This window comes from Genypterus blacodes, unplaced genomic scaffold (assembly GCF_046128005.1).
Source record: "Genypterus blacodes isolate CSIRO-AG114 ecotype Tasmania unplaced genomic scaffold, CSIRO-AGI_Gbla_v1 ptg000090l_1, whole genome shotgun sequence".
NCBI classification, from domain to species: Eukaryota; Metazoa; Chordata; class Actinopteri; order Ophidiiformes; family Ophidiidae; genus Genypterus; species Genypterus blacodes.
The window spans coordinates 2,209,949-2,231,661 of NW_027466895.1; the positions used below are offsets into that span (position 1 = coordinate 2,209,949).

At 45.3% G+C, this 21,713-nt stretch overlaps 1 protein-coding gene across 1 annotated transcript in view; it reads left to right on the forward strand.

Moving 5' to 3' along the window:
• exoc4 (exocyst complex component 4) overlaps positions 1-21,713 on the forward strand; it is an 82,654-nt gene that overhangs the window by 52,969 nt on the left and 7,972 nt on the right. The window contains exons 13-19 of the mRNA XM_076158923.1: positions 139-255; positions 10,051-10,187; positions 10,871-11,026; positions 12,081-12,259; positions 17,602-17,746; positions 18,747-18,925; positions 19,035-19,194. Of these exons, the coding sequence (XP_076015038.1) occupies positions 139-255; positions 10,051-10,187; positions 10,871-11,026; positions 12,081-12,259; positions 17,602-17,746; positions 18,747-18,925; positions 19,035-19,194 (1,073 nt within the window). The remainder of the gene's footprint in view (positions 1-138; positions 256-10,050; positions 10,188-10,870; positions 11,027-12,080; positions 12,260-17,601; positions 17,747-18,746; positions 18,926-19,034; positions 19,195-21,713) is intronic.

The window sequence follows — 21,713 nt, forward strand, 5'->3', positions numbered from 1 at the left end:
TCTTACCAAGGGGAAAGTTGTGTTATAAATTTGAGGATATCTCACAGTGAATTTAGCTGAACAAAACATTGGTTGGGTTAGTTTAGCTTCACCTACCTTCTCCCCATTTCACCTAAACCTTTGTCACTCACCCATCAGGTGCGAACAGAGATCAACAAGGAAATTCAGGCGGTGAGCAAGGCAGCAGATCCATTGAAGATCCTGGCCAGTGCCGACACAATGAAGGTCCTTGGTGTCCAAAGACCTGTGCTACAGGTGAGGAACAGACAGCGGCTTTTTTAACAAAACATTCTTCTAATTAACACAGAAACTAATCACTCATCACAAACTTTTACGTCAAGGCCTGTTTGTGGGTTGGTTCGTTTAGGCAAATCAGAGCGATGCACAGCAAAGTCCCAGAGAACACTGAGAGGTTAGTTTGTCTCGCCTAAACTTAAAATTTTCACAAAATTCCTGGAATCTTTTACAGGAATCTGGGCTGCGCCATAGAGGTTCGACTTTCTCAGCTCTGTGTGTGTGCATGTGTGTTTGTGTTGCATTTTGCTGCGTGTTTGTTTCTGTCAGACCCTCCTTGTGTCAGTGCCTGGTTCTCTCACAAGGAGGGAGCAGCGGTGGCAGTTCATTACAGGGAGAGAGACTGTGGGCGTTTTTTTTCCAGAGTTCAGCGGGGTTTGTTTACGACACGGGCCCCTCCTTAACGTGGAGTGCAGCATCTTGCTAATTATGCTGCTGTGGCTAATGAGCTTTTCTGCTGATAGTGGGGAGTGCAATAAAACGCTCCTTTTGTTTGAGCTTTTTGCTTTTTTTAATTGGACTAAATAAAAGTGGCGTTCTCTATTCTTCCTGTGCCGTTCACATGCTGGGGTCAGGATGTCGCGCGTGTGTGTTGTCTTTACTTTTCACGCGTGTGTGTATTTGCATCCAAGTTGGCGAGTGTCTTGCTGCCAGTGTGCGCTTGTGGTCTCGGTGCCCAATTTGAGAGCCTACCCACTGTTTACTTTGATGACCTTCATCCGCAGTGCAGCTGTAAGAACAGGCTGCTCTCTTCCTCAGTGTGTGGTCTTGTTCACTCAGTCGCCACAAGGACTGTTGATAACTTATAACTATATAAAAATTAGCTTAAGTAGCTTTTTGAGCAATTATTGCACACTTGGTGTCATGGGTTTCCAATTGGCCAGGTGGTGAATGTATTCAACTCTTTCACTGTAAAGGATAATTAAAGATTATAATGACAGCACTATATAATGGTTACTGGAGAATCCAATAATGGAGCAGATGCTGATTTGTGTGTGTGTGTGTGTTTGTGTGTCTACGTATTGTGAGTTTAAAGTGTGTCTTTGTAGGTGTCTGAGCAAGTTCCTGTGCATAAATGTATGTGCTCCCTTTAGTTGCCGTAGGACTTTCTGTGCCAGGTGTTATCAAAGAGAGACACACACCACTGGCATCAGAACCAGCATGGTTGACGGGAGAGGGAGCTCAGCATTGCTACACCACATTAAACACACACACGCACATTGGCTGACACCACATACGGGAAACCGTAGGGGAGCACATTTATAGACGCATCTGCTCTCTGAAATCCACCAAAACAGGCATCGGCGTGTGAAATAGTTTGATTTGGAAGTAGTTTGAGTTGGAGAAAGGCATTTGAAAAGACATTAGTTCAGTGTGTATATGTGTGTGTGGAATGTATGGAGGTGGTGATGCTGCAGCGGAACACAAAGATACAAGTTCACATGTTAGCTGGTGCACACGGACACCACACAGGCTTAACACACTGTCGGCCTTTTAAGGTATTTACATATAAACCGTCCATTCCTGTCTCACCCTGTGCTTTATGATACCAGGGTCGTCTCCAGCCTCGTCTCACTATCTGGTTGCAACACCAAGGGAATTTTTATGGATGCATTTCCATAGCATTAGCTTTCTGAGTGGACCCATATTATTGCAAACATTTTTAATAGATGGATTTCTTGACCCTTTGTCACTGATATCTCCCCAGCAGAGATGGACAAAATGACTTTGTGGAGACGTTACATTGGAGTCAAGGTGAAAATTACACCTCAGGGACGGTTCCACAGCCCATAATAAACAATACATATGCAGTCTAGTGCTAGGTTATTAAGTGATGTTGATACAGGCAATAATCTGCCTATCACCAGGCACCGAGGGTGTTAAAACACTGCATTTCTGTATCATATACTGTATGTATACTATGTGGTAATAAGGATATGAGTGAGCCTGACAGTGGCTATATATTGTGCACTTACTCCAAGATAAGACCAAGTGTGGCAGTGTAGTTCACTAGGAAAAGGTTAATGTCCATTCATGTGTCTGTGTGATAGCACAGACCGGACTGATAAGTCTCCAGACAATCAGTTGTGCAAAAAAAAAGAAGTGAGGCCAGCTATAAATCTCTATTCTCTTTGTCTTCCCTTTGTTACATTCTTCCTTTCATTCGCTTCCACTGTAGTTCTTCCAATTTTTAGCATTTGTTTTTTTTATTTTCGTTGATTTCAAAGACCTAAGTCGCTTCAAGAGCGCGCACTCACACACACACACACACACACACACACACACACACACACACACACACACACACACACACACACACACACATACACACACACACACACACACACATACACCAGCCACACACACACACACTGCTGGCCACGGCGGTGAGATGCTGTCCAACCGGGGTTTTGCCACTGATTGATTCATTTAATTAGAGTTAGATCCAGGGAAAGGGGTAAAGGAGGGAGAGATGGGGAATAGAATAGAAGAACAGTGTAGGAAAGCGAGCGGTATGGTCACTCTGCTGGATAGGTCTGGAGATTGGCTCCATTAATCTTTCTCCAACCCCTTATGTCCCCTTTACCCACTTACTAACATACAAACATACACATACGTGGACATCCCGGTGTGTGCATGCAGCTCCGCACAAGTACAAGACGACAAAAACAAAAATATGTAGTACCATGTTTCTCCGAGCTGAAGACTGCGGCGTTGTGGCATGAATCATTAGGGGTGCGTGTGCATGTTGTGACTTTGCCTAAATGGTTTGTATTCTGCTTGTTTACATAATCAACCAGGAGTGCATTAAAGCCATAATTACATTAAACACTGGCTCCTTCTCAAGTATCATTCAGTCGTGTTCCCGGTGTCTCCGAACAATAGCCACTAACTACTGTAGTCTTTCTGTATTTGTGTGTGTGTGTGTGTCCCTGCATTTGTTTTCCATTTTTGTCCGCGTATTTGTCTGTTTATTGGTGTTTGGACACACACATAACTTGCTCTGTAGCCACATGAAGCCTGATTTCATCCAGTGTGAACTGCTCGCTGTACTGCATATCTCTTCAGCTGCCAGCGGCCTGCTAATGATATTGACCTTTTAAAATTCATATTCACATGTAGCTTTGTGAGGGACACACACATATACACATATTTACTGACAAATATACACACACACACACACACACACACACACACACACATACACACATATTTGCACATCCACCTCCAGTAACTGTAATGACATTGACCTTTTTATTTGTGATGATGATGTGTGTAGGCAATGTTTATTTGTGGAGGGGGGGGATGATCGGTTCCTGTTGATTGGCTCCATGCTGCCCTCACCACCACCTCCACCGTGCTCTCACACACACACACACACACACACACACACACACACACACACACACACACACACACAGTAGGAGACACATCAGGAGGGTGGGGGGTGTTGTCTTTATTAAGGAGGCTCTCAGCACCCAGCTCCCATCAACAGCAACAGCAATCACAACACAATACACCTGGTAGCTGCATCAGCCGTGTGCTGTGATTGGGAAACAAGTGGGAGGAAAGAGAAAAGGGGGTGTTTGGATGGTTTGTGATCACACGCGCCTCTCATAACGGCATGTAATGTGCGAGTAATCACACACACACTAACCCCACACAGCCATACGCAGACCACAGTCATCACCAGGACCATGCTACATAGCCTTTAACCTGGAGACGGGGACAGACACAAGGACAACGGGACTCTATTTCGCTGGTCACATGCAGATGACAAGAATCCCAGTTGTAAATAAATTCATCCAAAACTAGTTGTGCAACTTACTTAGTTCACTGAGCTTGAACATGTATCGTGTAAATGGCCGTAGACAGAGATAAATGTCTCCTGATCATTCAGTGGACGCATGGAGTAAAAGAGGTAAAAAGAACCCGTCCAGAGATTGAGCCTGGAGGCACACCCCTAAGTAAGAGAGAACTGTGAGGAGACACATTTCCTGTCTTTCAGAAAGGAGGATAGCCAGCTTAAGTGGCCTGTAGGAGCCTGAGATACCAAACCTTTCTCAATCTGTCAGGTAGAACGCCATGTCATCTGTATCGCATGCTGTCATAAGATCAAACAACACTGGCGCTGAGCATTTGCCTTCATCAGCATTCGTCGAGTAACTTCTAGCAGTTTGGCCTGTACTTGAAATAAGCCCCTCCACTCGCCTCTTTACTCCCTTAATTCCTAAAACAGCCCAGCGTTCTTTAAAGCGATTTGATTTTATGACCTCATCTTGGCCTCACCTGAACTTAAATCAAGCACAGTTGTCTGGAGCAGGTGTATAAGGATAAGGTTACAGAATAAAGGAATTTTTCTGAATTTCCATCACTTGCTCGATTGCTTCACCTGGTCTTGTCTCCATCTCCTGCCAGTTAAATCAGGTATCATAGTTGATACAATATTATCTCCTCCTTGCAATGTACATGTATACTCAATATATGTATTCAATTCTAATATTACATTTTGAAGACTTTACCCTATGAGAGGTCAGCCCTTAGTCAGTTGAATTAAATCCTTTGTAATTGGAGCCATGTACTTGGAGCCATGTTTAGTACATCAGATGTGTTAATGTGTTTCCTGCACATCTGGCATTAGAATATACATTTGTGTGTATGTCACATACTCACCTGTCTTAACCTGGGACGATAACATTGAGGAAATCGCAGTGCATTTGTCCTCTGAATAGACTCAAATCCTGAATCTGTTTACTAAGACTATTTCATCAGCCCAACTCAGTCCAAAGCCTTATTTCCCTCCTGCCGTCTTCCTCACCGCTTAAGGTGGAACAACTCCCCACCACCTACCTCTGCCTGGTTATCTCACACCAAACACATGTCCTCCCTAGGCACGTGCCCAGCTGCCCTGGGCCTCCAACCTACCCAAGCCAAGGAGATGTTCTTTTCACACAAATGTGACATACCTGTTCTTTTCTCTGAGTGTGTGTGTGTGTGGAAAAAGAGAAAGCAACTGAATGAGTCACGAAAACAACTTCAGCAGTTTCAGCCTCAGGTAGTTCAGGTTCACGCAGTGCAGTGCTGCCACAGAGGCCTCCGTGTGTGTAACTAGACATAATCTTTGCCTTCGGAATGAGTGAGTGTTTGAAGGGGGAGTTGAAATGTCATCTGTAGCAGAGACGTGCCCTTTGGTTTGAAGGGAGGACGTTTTTGGCTGTGGGCACCTGATAAAAATAACAGCTTGAGCTTATAGAAGCGAAGTAATGCTGTGAATTTGCACTGGACAATCTTAGTGCTGCATACACATTGTCACTTGCTTTTGAGCGTGTTTGTGTGTATGTGTGTGTGGGGCCACAACTGTGTGTGCACTGTGTGGGCCAATACAATGGCTTCATATGAACCTAATGAAGCACAGAGAGGAACATATACCCCCTACAGTCATCTTTTAAATACATTCCATTTTATCTGTCACTCTCACACCAGCATCGATTTACTCACACACCGCTGTTTCCTCATTTTTATTTCAACGCCAATGGCCTAACCCGATGCTTCCTATTATAGTTCTGTTTGTCAGCAAAGACATTGCAGCCCCACACACGTTGATTAGAAGATAATGACACAATGAGGAGGGTGGAAATCCTTGGAGGATTACGGGATGATGAGTAGGTGGGACATTTGTGTTTGGATGTAGAATCAAACCTCCACACTGGGGCGATTCAGAAGATTAGACTATGCAGATCTGATGTTTCACTCGGCATTTGAATTGTGTGTGTGTGAGTGTGTACAACGCAAGCCCATCTGTAATCAGCCAAGTGTGATATTGCTTCTCATCTCTCAATTACAACAGCGACCAACACTGCATTAAGGTTCGCAACAGACGCGACGAGAGCGGAGGTGAGACGGGAGAACTCGTTGTTGTAACTCAATTTTGTCCACCCAGAAGGAACACACACGTTATCATTTTGTAGTTAATCCATGTGTACATCATTTCTTTCGGTTATTTGTCTACCATATGAAAGTGGGCTTGTAAACATGAAAATTGCGTTGTGTTGACACTCATTTCAATAGATAAAAGTATGTTACCTTTACGTTTTAACCCTTAAACGCACTTGATTTAATTCACATACAAAGAAGTGTGTGTTGCGGTTGAGCAGGCAGAAACACCAGTGCCATCCGGCGTGTATCAGGGGAGCCTTCGAACTGTGCCCACCGCTCTGACGTTGATGAATGATCTGTCAGGCTGATGTCCCTCTCATGCCCACCTCCCCTTTACCCCTGAGAGGGGCAGACAGAGTGTGTCTGTGATTGTGTGTGTACGTGGGTGTGCGGATGTGGGCGTGTGTATTGTTTTGGCAACCCCTGGCCACAGATTTGAGTGGTGTGGCAGAGGCATTACACGAGTCAGTGGTTTGGGGTCAAGGTGTGAGTGAAACGGCAGAAAACATGGGGTTAAACACTTTGACCCCTCCCCCTCCCCCACAGACACACACGCACAATCTTACCAAGGGAACCCCCTCTCTGTCTTAATGGGGAAATCCAATGATCCATTTCCAAGTCAAACCTGAGGCCCTCAAGTCCCGCTTCAATTCAGCAGCTTAGAAAACCACCGACTGTCAATTTCACAACATAAAAACTCAATTAATCAAATTGCCATTTTACTTCGTACGATATATGTAGATATTCCATGCAGCCATGAGTACGGCAACTAAGAGGCGCTTAGATATCACATCCTGCAGTCATACTGCACTGAGACTGTCCCTTTGTACTTGCTCAGCCAAAGGAAATAACTACTTTCCACACACACTTTGGGTGGATTTCTAGTGGTGATGACCGTACATTAACAGCTTTTCTGCTGAGGCGCCAGTCTGAGTGCCAGCTCAGGATCGTCGCTGTCATTAATACCCGTGGCCTTCATTTCACTCTTAACGACTGCAGTTTGCCCCGCTAAAATCTGAGAGCCATTTGGAAGTCGCTCTGAAGTCTAATTTTCTTTGATGACCACACTTTTGTGTACAGTGAGATAATATCAAAGAGGCAAAGTGCAACTAAGCTCACTTTTATGGGTAATGCAATACAGTTATAGTAGAATTACAAGAGTAATGTGCTTATTTCTTGCATCATAGTGGAGTATGATGATATTCAGACTTGAAATATTAGAAAGAAATGGTGTGAGTGAGAGACCAAGATGGAGAAGCATCCATAGTGTCTGTCTCCTCCAATGTGAAAATAAGATGGAGGAGGCCAAGAAGGACTAACATGTGCTCTCTCTATCACTCGTTCTCTTCCTCTTTCTCTCCCTGAGTCCACCCATTCGCAATCTGTCCCTTGATTACTTTTTAATGATTTCTGCTACCTAAGACAAATGGCTGTGTTAAATGAGCAGAATTAGACAAGGGAGCTGAGTGCAAGAGCATTTGTTAGAGCAGGAGTAATGGATCGGGGAGCCGTTGTTTACTATTCTCCATTTGCTGGCTCGGCCTACTATTGAGCCAGAGGATCAGGAGACGCTCTGTGTTAACCTAGACAAATAATTCTGCCACCGCTCAGGGTTTTTTGATCTTGGCATATTATTTTTAAGATAACATTTTGTTCTGCATTTTATTGAACTGAATTGCAATTTTTATTGACGCTAAAGTCAGATCTCAAAATATGCTTCACTTGAGTAATACACAGTCTCCTTGGCAGGTGTAAATTCATGTTTCACAGCAGTTTGATTTAATGTTGGTTCAATGTAGTGTGAGGTAAACCTGTCATTCACTGTCCCTCAAGCCTAGCAAAGGTGCTCTTACCTGCTTTATACGTATATCATCCAGTCAGGAAGCAAGAATTGTTTTTATATTAAATCACTTGTGCAATAAAAATGCTGCTTTTATTTCAAGGAAATGTTTCAAAGATACAAACGTTTTTTGTCCTGAAGTAACTTTGTGAAGTCAGATTTAATTTTGCTCTATTGACTTTTCAGTTTTCACTTTAAATGTCCAGATTTATTTGAGATTTTAATTTAATCCTGTTCTTGTGGATAATGACATGGAGGTGGTGTTTGTGAAAATCCTCTTTTACATCTTCATTCATGCAATCCTTGTAGTGTTTGGTTAAAAGTCTTCTGTATAGTATCTTAGTTTTTACAGTTCATAGCCCAATTTCCCCATAAAGATTGTTACAGTCAATCTGATCTGAAATAAATGTAATCCAATCTGATGTATCTAAATCTAATCTAAGACATTGAGTGTTAGATTGTGCATACAGTTTTGGTGTTCTGAATTGATATGGCTGTCAGATGAAATCAGTCATGTAACTTGCTCAAGTGGAGACGAGCGTTCAGCTTGTTCTCCAGTAGCTGCTTCAGTGCCGCTGCTTTTCTGACCCTCCATTCTGGCTAAATATAAAAAGCAAAGTCACTCCAGGGATCTCACAAGTTCCATGCTATTATAATTGCCCATGTTTTTCTAATCTGTATACAGCATTTGCCCTCTATGGGATGCGGTGCTAGCTGCTGCCAGAGCTGTTCTAACGACTGGCCCCCCTGCAGGCTCTGTGTGTTTCTTCCTGCCCTGGCAGGCTGCATGGAGTCAGGCATGGACAGTAAAGGGCGCTACCCTGGCAGACACTAGGCCTTGGTTAGCACTCCATGGGCATGGGCAGGGCTATGGATCATTACTTCCCTCAGGGGGAGCAACTGTGTGTGTGCGTGCGCGCGCGTGTTTCCCCCCTCACTCATTCATTCTCTGAAAGAATGAGTGAGGACAAAAGTGAAACGGAGAGAGACTCATCAATATGAATATCCTCCCACCAGGGGCCTCCAGTTTTGGGATTTTTTTGGGGGGGTGATAGTTACAGTCACTACTGCCCCCTGCAGTCTGTTTCAGAACAAAAAGGAGCATTATCCATCATTCTCCTCTGAGTTCTACCCAGTGTGTGGAGGCTATAGCAGACTAATAGCAAGTTATGACAAATATTGAAGGAGTAGGATAGATTGTGTAAGTGCCAGGATCAAGCAAACTGCGACATACTGGGCTGCGATATCATTTAATAGCTCTTGAATTGCTCAAAGGTGAGTGTTTTCAAAAAGTTTGCAGTGTGTCTGTAAGAGTGTGTGGGGATGTGAAGCTGCTCTGCTGTTCGTGGGCCAGCTATTAGTCACGCAGGAATGGCTAATCTGTAATGGCTGCTGTCACAGCCCTGCTGTGGCTCCTGGTGATGGCTGCACTGTGACAAATGCACACACTGTGACTCACACACTCCTAGAACGTGCACACAAAATAGAGGCTCAAAAGCACGCACAAACACACACGCACGCACGCACGCACACACACACACACACACACACACACACACACACACACACACACACACACACACACACACACACACACACACACACACACACACTCACACACTCACACACCTGGACACATGCACTCATGCTTCACTTACACACAAAGAATCATCCATTCCAGCAATATAGTGTTAGGACTCCTGACAAGCTCTCCAACACCAGTCATCAGTCCAGCCACAGGAGACAGATAGACAGGTGAAGGCAGAGTCATCCTATTACACTGGCCTGGCTCTATAGCAGGCTGGATCAGAGCCGACACCCTCTTCATCTCAACACTGATGTGGCTCAAAATCTAGAGGCCACGTTTGTTCAGTGTCTTTATTGCCCAAGTTTCTGCTTTCTCAAACTTTTAAACCCCAGATTTGTGTATCTGAAGCAACCTACCAATGTTCTCTTACCTGCTGTTTCTCTGTTTCCAGAGTACGGTCGTCGTGGAGAAAGCCATTCAGGATCTTATGAACCTAATGCAAGACCTCAGTGCCTATTCCAACCAGTTCCTAGAGATGGTCTGTGACAAGCTGAAGGAGTACAAGGACATCTGCAACACAGGCTACAGGTAAAAGAGACGAGGGCCTGACTCAACTGCATGAGAAACTGCCTAAAAGCAATCCAGACTTTCCTACGCGTAACCTTGGTCTCGACTACAATTTGTGACTAATGTAACCTTGCAAACTGTGAAAACTAGTAAAACTAAAATGAAAGACAACTGCAAGAAGTATTTAATTACATACATGGAACTATGTACTACATACTACATACTGGAATTATGCCCTAAAAGTGCATATTTTCAATATTTCAATACTTTGCACATCAAACCTTCTCAAGATTTGCACCAACCAAAAATAGAGATATGGGGTTATTAGGATCTGGGGTGTATTGGCATTCTTACAGTCTTAATATATGCATGAATCCCTATACATGCACCGAAAGGTCCTCCATCCATGCACCTAGCACCTGGCCAGGTAAGGAGATGAATGGAGAATGTGGAGGGTTCAGAGAGGGAACGAGGAGCAGGCTGGTTGACTGCTGTGAGTCCATCTGGCCACAGGTCAGCCTCAGCCTTACTGGGGCCTGCGAGAGACAAAACCGAGCCTAACATAGGCTGTTAAAGTGGCACAGTGTGTGCGATTGTGTGAATGTCGGTGTTCGTGTTTGCTTTTACGCACGTGATCTCTTACCTCACGACACATGTATGCCTGTCTTTTGGCGTTGTACAAGGTGTGTCTTTGTGTCTTTTAGGGCTATAGTCCAGTGTGAGGAGAAGCTGACCATCAGCGCCTCCTGGTCCAAAGACGAGGACATCAGCCGTCTGCTCCAGTCGCTCCCAAACTGGGCTAACATGGCCCAGCCCAGGCAGACCCGGCAGAAGAGAGAGGATGAGGAGGACTTCACCAGGTATGCACGCACACACACACACAGGTGCAGACTTTATATAAAAGCTCATCCTAGTGGGGTTTAAACAGTATGTGTCTTCAAAAACAAGCAGAGGTGCATGCACAAACCCGCACACACACACACACGCTTGAGCAATCACACAAATAATCCCTCCCTCCCTCCCATATTATTGAGCCTGTTCTTGTTGACTAAGGTGAACCTATAAAATAAGTCATGATTGCTCCTTTAAACACCATCTAACCTGAAGGAAGCAAAGAAACGAGGTAAAGACAAAATAGAAAAATATAAGGACAGAAGATGGAGGCAGGGGGGGAAGGAAGGGGCGTGGGGGGAGGGGGGGTCAAGTCTTATCGAAATTGCTTTTGTGTGTGCGCACTCTTCAGGGAACACCAGAGCTCATCGGAGCGGAATTGTAAAGTAAATAAATAAATTGGTTATGTGGCCACAGAAAGTCAATCTGTTGAGCCCTCTCTCTCTCTTTCCTCTCTCTCTTACCTTCTTTTCTCAGATACACACACATGCACACACATGCACACACACACACACACACACTGAGCACAGAGATAGCGGGGAAGCAGGCCATAAGGCTGTTTGATTTGAGAGCTACACACGTTTTCATCACTGCGAAAGGGGGATTAGCTCATGCACGACGGGCAACTCGCTGCTTTGATAAAGCCTCATTAATAAGCTGCACGTGTGTTTATGTGTGAATTAGGTTTGGGGTCTATTTGGTGGTTTGTCCCCAGCCCCCACTCCCCATCTGTTGTTTGAAGCATCTCGATCTTGTCTGTGTCATGGTGACCCTGGAGGATGATACGCTTGTGGTCCCTCGCTTCCTCTCCGTCTTTCCAAACCAGCCAGTCAAACACATAAGTTTGTCTCTTTCTTCCTGTTTATCCGACCCCAAGTTTGCTTTGGTTGCGTCTGAACTCAGCAAAACTTGTCTGCCAAGATTAATCATCTATAATAAGAAGCTGTTCTATAGTGGCAGCGATTAAGTTGAAAATCATGGTTGAGTGATGTCCCTCTGTTTTCTCCACCTCTCATCCACCAGGGCGGCCTTTGCGAAGGAGTCTGAGGTGCTGACAGGGAACTTGGGCGACAAGCTCATCCCCCAGAACGAGATCCTACGTGATGTCAGCGACCTGAAGGCCCTGGCCAACCTCCATGAGAGCATGGAGTGGCTCGCCGGACGCCTCAAGACTTTCTTCGCCAGCCTGCCTCACGCCTCTGGTGAGTACCAGGAAGCTTTATTTTGGTACACTGGAATATCAAAGGTCTTAAATCTGCCAACATTCTGCTCTCAGCGGCCACTTCTTTGAAATGTGTATCAGCAATAATGACACCAACAATAGGTTTAATCATTGTCAACGGCAAGTATAAGTGGAAGCACAATGGCCTCTAGTTCAAATGCCTATAAGGTGTGTGTGGGAGTTGTGTGTGGGTTTACAGAGAGGGCGGCGGTTGATGATGTAAGCACTCATACACTTGCTGTGCATGCATGCACCACACACACCCAAACAAGACACACACCGACAAGCTACCTGAGGAGTGTCGACAAACATCTTATTTGACAGACAAATTCACAGTTTCTTCGCTCTGGTTCGACTCTTTTCTACATATCAGAGTAAATCTCAGAGAATTTAAGGAGCTCGAGGATACACAGATATCCTGTTTCAAACCCAGTGTGACATCAGAGTTTGTTTTCCAGCAGACAAAGGCAGGAGACAACACCGTTCCTCTCTGGTCATTAAGTGTATTGATCAGAAGACACCGATGCAAGCATGGTCTGTGCGGTTTTGGTGGAGATCACAGTCTGGTTTGAAGTTTCCTCATCTGCTGGCTTACAGGGCTTTCGTCGCACTTCTTACCTGTGCCTCATTAAGTTCTTGTTTGAGTGTATTATCACACACTCATTACCTTCTCCACTGGAGTTGTCAAAGAGCACTTTACACACACGCTCATTATCCTCGGCTGTGCCTCTGTGTGTGTGTGTGTGTGTGTGTGTGTGTGTGTGTGTGTGTGTGTGTGTGTGTGTGTGTGTGTGTGTGTGGCTCACGTTTAAATGTCGACTCTAATCAGGACTTAAAAAGCAATTCATACGTTCGTGCTCAGTCTTCACTTTTTTTTAATCATTAATCACTGATCAGACTGTGTTTCCATCCAACCCATAGTTATTGTTTAGGTCCTGTTAATCAGTAATCATCATGCTAATCTTTTTTTTTATTTGTCATTGGCATTTAATTCCAACGTTTACTCTCCTAATGAAAGATTGAATGATTTACAACTTTATAATATTCTTCGTGGAGTCTGTGTGTTTTTATCACCATCATATGAAAGCAATCAGGAGTATAAGTGTGCCGTTGAACTCATTTTGTACGAGTTCTTGTTGTATATTGAGCCTTCACAGCCTCCAAGTCAAAATTTTACTCTTCCACGTCACCATTTTTTCTGGTTTTGACGTAAAATAATTAAAGCCTTATTCTCAGATATTCTTGCTCAGCCTCAACTTTGTCATTCTGACGCCGTTGTCGTCGACTTCTTCTGGCTCCCATCGTCTGTTGACAGATAACAATTCAATAAAAGTGCGGGCTGGAACGTGACATAATTATCATTAATTCTGGCGGGTGGCACTAATGGGACGGATGGGGCAGCCACTTATCATGCCGGGACAGCCTACTTATTGTTCATTATTTAGTGTTTGCCAAACTCACTGACGGACTGCGTATGTGTCGTTATGTATGTGTGTGTGTGGGTGTGTGTAAGATGGGTGGGGGGGTAAAAAAAGACCCCCGCCTTATCTCATCCCCCCCCCGCCAGCTCATCCCACCCCCGCCTCACGTCTATGCCTCTCCAAATTGGATTTTTTATTACAGAGGCAGTCAGGTATGAACATCTCATTTTCTTTCTTTTCTTTTCCTCTCTTTCTTTCTCTTCCTCTGTTTTCCCGGTTCTCCTCATGCTGATTGAGGACATTTTGTGTTGTTTCTAAGATTGTGTGTGTGTGTGTGTGTGTGGGGGGGGGGGGGGGGGGGGGGGGGTTTGGTTTGGTTTGGTTTGGTTTGGTCACCTTCCTGTGTCATTGGATGACGCCGCAGGTGTAAAGGAAGAAAGTCTGTTTACACAGCCGCTTTGTTGCCAGGTTGGGATGATTAATGGAAAATGGCATGATGAATGCATGCACATGTCATTCTGCTGTCGTCCCCAGGATTCTGAATCTTAAATCAGTTCAGGCGGCGTGTGTGTGTGTGTGTGTGTGTGTGTGTATGTGTGTGTGTGTGTGTGTGTGTGTGTGTGTGTGTGTGTGTGTGTGTGTGTGTGTGTGTGTGTGACCGCTGATAGGTCTAGTCACCCATCCGGTCACGGGATTTGTCATTTAATCCAGTCTGACAATATTTACCTGAGACCACAGAGAACGCCGAGGGGCACTGCAGACATGACAGCTGTTTTTTTGGGGAGACTGCTGTGTGTGGGTGGGTGCGTGTGTGTATTTGTAATTTTTTCACATAATATTTTGGTCGGGTGTCCACCAAGCAGTCTCGTTTGATCCCTGATGTACTGAATGTGGATCTGTAAACAGTCGGCAGTCTTAATGGGCAATGTATGTGTGTGCTTTTCTTCTGATGCCCTGTCCAGCCATCATTAGGTGCACAGATACATACACACCTCTGAGCTGTGCTGCAAGCTTTCTGTGTAATAATGATGCAGCTCCCTGGGGGGCTCGCCTCTGCTTCTTTCTTTACCTTCACTCGTTCTTCTTTGGACGCCCTATGGGAAACACTTTTAACCTTGACTGTGGCGAGTGAATTTCTCCCCTTTAGCAACATGTTTCTTCACAACCCCATTTAACTTGGCAAGTGTTTTGTTTTGTTTTTTGTTCTTTTACGGTTGATTTCATTTCGTGTTTTGGCGGCAGTCTCAGACACTATCTGTTCTATTGATGTCCAAATTGTCCTTATACCATTTTCTCTCTCTCTCTCTCTCTCTCTCTCTCTCTCTCTCTCTCTCTCTCTCTCTCTCTCTCTTTCAGCCTCCTGTGTGTGCATGTTTATCCCATACCAGAGGCAGCAAAATAATAAATAACGCTCCTCTCATTCTCACCCAGTCAGTCAAATATGAATTATTCATCATCACACGGCTGCAGAATCTACCATCTCATTCTTTTATTTCACAATATTCTCTCTCACACCTCCTATTTGTCGAAATGGAGGATTCTAATTGAATCTTTATTAGCGCATGGATTTGGCGCAACAGAAATCAAGTGTCCTGTTATTCTCCTTTCTTAGTCTGTTATGCCTTTAATGGCAGGTCCATGCGTGAAATGTACATGTACACTGTATGTGTTTGTGTGTGTGTGTGTGTGTTTGTCTGTCTGTGGAATCGTCTCTCTTCATATTTGCCGCCTTCATCTTCTGCAGATGCAGAAAGCAACAGACTATTTTCTTAGATGGGATTTGAAAATAATTGGATAAGCACAGCACAGACACACACACACACATGCCTACACATAACACACACACACACATGCTTCCGTTTAATCAGGCATATCAAATGCACAAAGCACCTGTGTAAGAGATGGAAATAAGAAAAAAAATAAAAGAAAGAGAGGAGAGAGAACAAGAAAGTTGTCAGTCAGGACCAATGAGGCGTCTCCCCCTGCACGTCTGTCCCCGACTCTAATGGTGCCCCCCTGCTGTGACGCCTCCCTCGCATCATCAAAGCAGCACAGGCTGGGAATAAGGAATTTGTGTATGTGTGTGTCTGTGTTCCATTATGTGTGTGTTTCTTGGGTGTGTATGTGCCTCACGGACACCCCCTGGAGAGACTCCCAGCAGTGTGTGCCACGCCGAGCCTTTTCCTTTTTCCTTCTGCTGCCAAAGTGAGTGAGTGTAATGCACATGAGAGGAAACAGAAGCCTTCAAGTCACTTACACAAACACGCACGCACGCGCGCGCGCGCACACACACACACACACACACACACACACACACACACACACACACACACACACACACACACACACACACACGCACTTGGAGAGGAGCGTTGGGCAGAGACAGCAAGATAAATGCTTCACACACACACACACACACACTCTCACACACACACACACTCTCACACACAGGCAGAAGGTGTGAGAGAGAGTAAAGGTCTCAAGCAAAAACCTCTTTCCTCAAGTCCATTAAGATTTTATTTCAACACAAAATGACCATTTAACAGTGTGAGAGATCTCTGCTCTAATTGAAGAGTGAACCACTGAGTGATCTGCTGGTAAAAACACACACTTAAACGCACGCACGCACGCACGCACGCACGCACGCACGCACGCACGCACGCACGCACGCACGCACGCACACATTTAATAGGAAATACTATCTCCAATCTCCCAACCTCCCTCATATCACACATGCCCACCAGACGAGCAGCAGCCCTGTGTGTTTGCTTTGTCGATTAGACCATGACACACAACTCAGCCATTGTTTGCCTAAGCCAATGGCTCTCGCTGCTTATCGGGGGGGAGGCGGGGTCAAGTTTAATAGGCACAGACGCACATATTCACCAGCACATATAAAGCGTCCAAACACACACTTGGAGAGAGGGACTCAAAGGGTCAGAAATGTACATCGAGGTTTCGGACAAATAAACACCATTACTCCCCGTTATCCTTATTGTGTGAAATCTGTCAGTGTTATATATGATGGGGTCAAAGCCCAAAGTGTTCGGGACTGACGGGGTTCAAATCAAAATATATAACTCACCTATAACCACGTTTATATCAGTTTTGGTGGATATCATTCTGAGGAATTGGTCACAGAGATGGAGGACAGATGACAAGATTTTCTAGCCTCAGTTTAGATTGTGTGTGTGTGTGTGTGTATGTGTGTGTGTATGTGTGTGTGTGTGTGTGTGTGTGTGTTCGTGCATGCGTGTTTGTTCTGGGAGGGTGAACTTGCGTGTGTGCATGCATGTGTGACCTTCGGAAGGGCAGGAAGAGTAACTGGGGAGCTGGCTTTCACTGCGGCACATCGATCGTGGACCCCTGCACTCTAATGCTCAACAGTCAGCCTCTGTTCACGTACACACACACACACAAACACACACACACACACACACTCACCTCATTGACCAAATAGACTTACATATGAGTGACGGGGCCAATTTCTCTCCCTTTCCTCCCCTTGCTAATTTATGGCCATTGATCTACACTGGGCCGAATTTATATACACTCATCATGCTCTCTTGCTCTTTGGCTCTCTTTCTTTCACGCACGCACGCACACACACACACACACACACACACACAGACACACACACACACAGGCACAGGTCTTTTGTGTGGTTTACAATGCAGCGCACTGACACATGCTCCTGCTGTCTCAGCAAGAAGTGGTGAGAAGAAAGTGCAGGAGTGCACCGAAGGACTCTGGGAGTTGTGCAGTTGTGTGAAGTTGAACCGTGTCTCAGCCTAAACACTCGACCTCTGGTCCTCATTACTTCCTGCCTCTCACAGCATGCGTTTGATCACCTTCCATCTTTAATGTCTTCTCCGTCTTTTGGCTGTGTCTTTCCGTCCAGGCGCTTCTCCGTGCTGGGCAGACAGCCAGGGAGGCAGTGACAGTGAGCGGAGCAGGGAGCAGATCCTCCAGACCCTGACTGACCTGTCCAGGGGCTTCCAAGACATCGCTGACCGCTGTCTCCTGGTCCTGCACCTGGAGGTCAGGTAAGATGGAGATGGAACACTTGCACGCACAAAAGTTATTTTGCTGCTCTCACTTTGAGCATAATAAGAGTTCCACCTTCTAGTTTTAGCACAAGTTGAGAACATGTGACCAACGATGACCTCAGACATCACAGTTCTACTCTGAATACCCCAAATCTAGAATTCACACCACGGTCTCCTTTATATGTGTTGAATTTTGATGTACTAGTTAATTTACCACACCACCTTTATTCCTCCACAGCCGCTAATAGACCTCCATCATCCCTCCTCTCTCCCATCTTTCCCATCATCCCTCCCTGTACCACTATTTCCCCGTAGGATATTGTGTAGCTTATGCAATATTGTTTATGATTTTACTAGGAAACCCTCCCCGAGGCTGATGTCTGGCTATAAGCTACAGACCATTGACTCCCCCCACACCCACCCCCTCATCTAGCGAATTTCCCCTGATAGCGTTACCAGCTAAATGAAGCCGTGAGAAGAAGAGAGAGCAAGCCATGAGGGAGGAAGAAACAGAAGAGAGTGGAGGTTAAAGGGTTGGGGGGGGGGGGGGTTAAAGGAGCGAGGTAGCTAAGTGGGAGAAATGATTTTGGCTTTAATAGAGACAGAAGGAGCTGAAATGGAGGCTTTCAAAATCTGGAGATGATTTTACCTTGGGGAGAAAGACATTCACCCATATCATCTTTATGGCTTTCTGCTCACGGCGCTGTGATTGTGGAATTATGAGAGTATTGACTCCTTAATGTTTGTGATAGAAACGACCCAGCTTATGGACCTGAATACAGGCTGTAAGCCTTCAGTTGGGCAGAAAGAAGCCAAACATTGTAACAGGATCGGTTAAAATTCACCTCAAGTGTGTTTTGCGCTCTCCTTCTTTCATGCCAGGTGGTTATGAATCTTTGTCCGAGAACTCATTCTGTTCGAAATCGTCTTCCAACAACTCATTTTGTGATTTCTTGTCTCCTCTGTCCCGCCGTATCCCATCCATATTTCCATCCAGGGTGCATTGCTTCCATTACCTGATCCCCCTGACTAAGCAGGGCAATTACGCCATTGTGGCCAATGTGGAGAGCATGGACTACGACCCGCTGGTGGTCAAACTCAACAAGGACATTTCGGCCATAGAGGAAGCAATGGGAGCCGCCTTGCAGCAGCACAAGTTCCAGTACATCTTTGAAGGTCAGATATTGGGGGGACATGGAGACCTGGGGGTGCAAAACAGTCAAAACCCATCTGAATGCAGAACTCAACTCATTACGTCACCTCTGCTCCTGCTTACTCTGGCCAGGTCTGGGTCATTTGATCTCCTGTATTCTCATCAACGGAGCCCAGTACTTCAAGAGGATCAGCGAGTCCGGCATCAAGAAGATGTGCAGGAACATCTTTGTCCTCCAGCAGAACCTCACCAACATCACCATGTCCAGGGAAGCAGACCTGGATTTTGCCAGGTCAGATATAGGCGCACGCATTTATACAGATGAATATACGAGACCCCAGGAAACACGCACACACTCACTGTCCTCAGGCCCTTAAAGTCCTTTTTGTTTAACCAAGAAGCAGGCAGATGGTCAAGCAGATTGTCTAACACGCTGTGTGTCTGTGTGTGCAGGTCTGTGGTGTTTGTTTCTTATTCATACATTTATATTTTCTGAGTCTCCCTGCTGTGGCACGGTGCCGGGCAGCTCTGGCAGGCGTTGGGGAAATCAGTGCGTACATATCTTTGTGTACATGAGGGCAGTAGAGAGCAGGGTGGTGCAAAGAGAGGACGACGGAATGAAAAGGGTGATTCATTATATTCATATGATTTTTTTCTTCAGCTTTCAGAGATGTGCGTCCTTGACAGGAGAGAGAGAAAAGGGCCGATGGGAGAGATGGAAAAAAGAAGGGAGGGCTTGAGGGGAGAGAAATTGAAAAACTCTGTGAAAAGAAGAAGTCTTTTTCAGGGGAGGGGGTGGGGAAGGGTGGAGGTACAGGATGGACTTGTAGAAGACGGCCCGAGACGATGATAGCAGAGTCGGGAATGGAAAAAGTCAGAAGTACAGATAGAAATGGAACAAGAGGAAGATGGGATAAGAAAAGTACAAAGAAAGAAAGACATATTAAACTTGGCCGGCTGAAGGCTCCATTCACGCAGAGACATTTTAGTTTGAGCCGTCAGCGAGCGATCGATCCGTCTCCTTTCCTCAGTATGACTTTGTAGAAGAGCGATAAAGATCATTTTCTGTGATAGAAAAATTCATGTTTAACAGTCGCAACCTGGAGACACATCTTCACACTCCTTGCTCTTCTTCTCCCGTCTAATTCAACATTGCATTTTCTCGTCGTACAATGTACATTTACGCCTCCAAAAGAAAATCTGGAACATAACTTAGCTGACCTGAACTGTATTGGGTGAAAGCGACCATTGATTGGTGTGTTAGTTCTCTCCCTTGTCAGGTTTGATTACAGAGAAATGGCTAGTCCTTCTCCCTCCATACCAGTGTCTCTGGTAAAAGCGTGGGGGCGGCGTAGAGATGTTGATTGCGAATTTTCAGAGCACATTGTTTAGACATGCATGGATTTTTTGATTGGTCAGCCTCGGGCTCCAAGACGTCACAACTTGCACACATGGCACATGAATGAACCCACACACATGCATACATATTGTGTATTACAAACACCTTTATCCATTTCATTTCAATGTGGATTTCCTTAAATTTCAAAAATACATCATTCTGCAGAAGTCTGACAGTCTGTTTTGCTTTGCTAAAGTTGTGTGAGCATACTGTGCAGTCTTTAAGTTGTGAAATGCGACGCTGAGAGAAATGCCAAGTGACGACTGAACAGATGCTATTCCAGAAAAGGACTAAAGGAGAGAGAAGCACAGAAGAGAAGTAACACATTCCATTACTTGTAATCAGATTAAGGCAGGTGACACTTGTAGTTGACAGTATTATATGAGGGGGGGAAAGGAATCTGTATGTTATTCCCACCTGTAGACAAATAAGAGGAAGATGAGAAAGAGCAGCAGGGAGCCTGTGTTTGAGAAAGGCGATCCCTGTTTGTGTGTGTGTGTGTGTGTGTGTGTGTGTGTGTGTGTGTGTGTGTGTGTGTGTGTGTGTGTGTGTGTGTGTGTGTGTGTGTGTGTGTGTGTGTGTGTGTGTGTGTGTGTGTGTGTGTGTGTGTGTTTAAGCTGTTTTTCTGCATCTGTGAGCTTGAGTGAGAAAGGGAGAGGGCCCCGGACAAGGACACAGTAATAACCATTGATTTGAGTTCAAACTAAAGAGAGGCCCTGTAGCCAGCACTGCAGAAGACCTGATGGCGCACACGCACGCACACGCACACAAACACACACTCTCACACACTCACGTTTGCTCTCTCTCGCTCTGTCTCTCTCAGTGAGGGATGGGGAAACAGTGCCATCTTCTGGAAGCTGAATGCACTGTTCCATGGAATAAGTGTCAAAAATGAATGATTAGTGTTGCATGTCGCACCGTGTGTGAGCGTGTGTGGAGCGAATACTCTTGTAATTCTCAGTAAGAAGTTTTGAAATCAGATGAACTCTTGGGTCAAGGTCAACCCTAACCACACACACACACACACACACACACACACACACACACACAAGCAAGCACACGATTACTCATGCCGACGCACAAAGGCGGAAGCGCACAGACCATCTGCTCAGAGACAGCACAGACCCGGGTGTGTCACTCCAGTGTCCAATCAGCGGCATGTCTCTGTTTACACATCTGGACCGTGTGGGAGAGTGAAGGGACGCATTGACTGTGTCCTCCACATTGTCACTACATTGATCTCCTTTCTTTGTCTTTGTCTCTCTGCCTCTCTCTCTCGCTCTCTCTCGCTCTTGCTCTCTCTCTCTCTCTATGCTGATTTACTCCTGGACGCAACAAGAGATAAAATCAATGTCGAGCCTTTTTTTGAAATGACTGGAAGCCAAATACTTTCCAACAAATCATGATAAAAC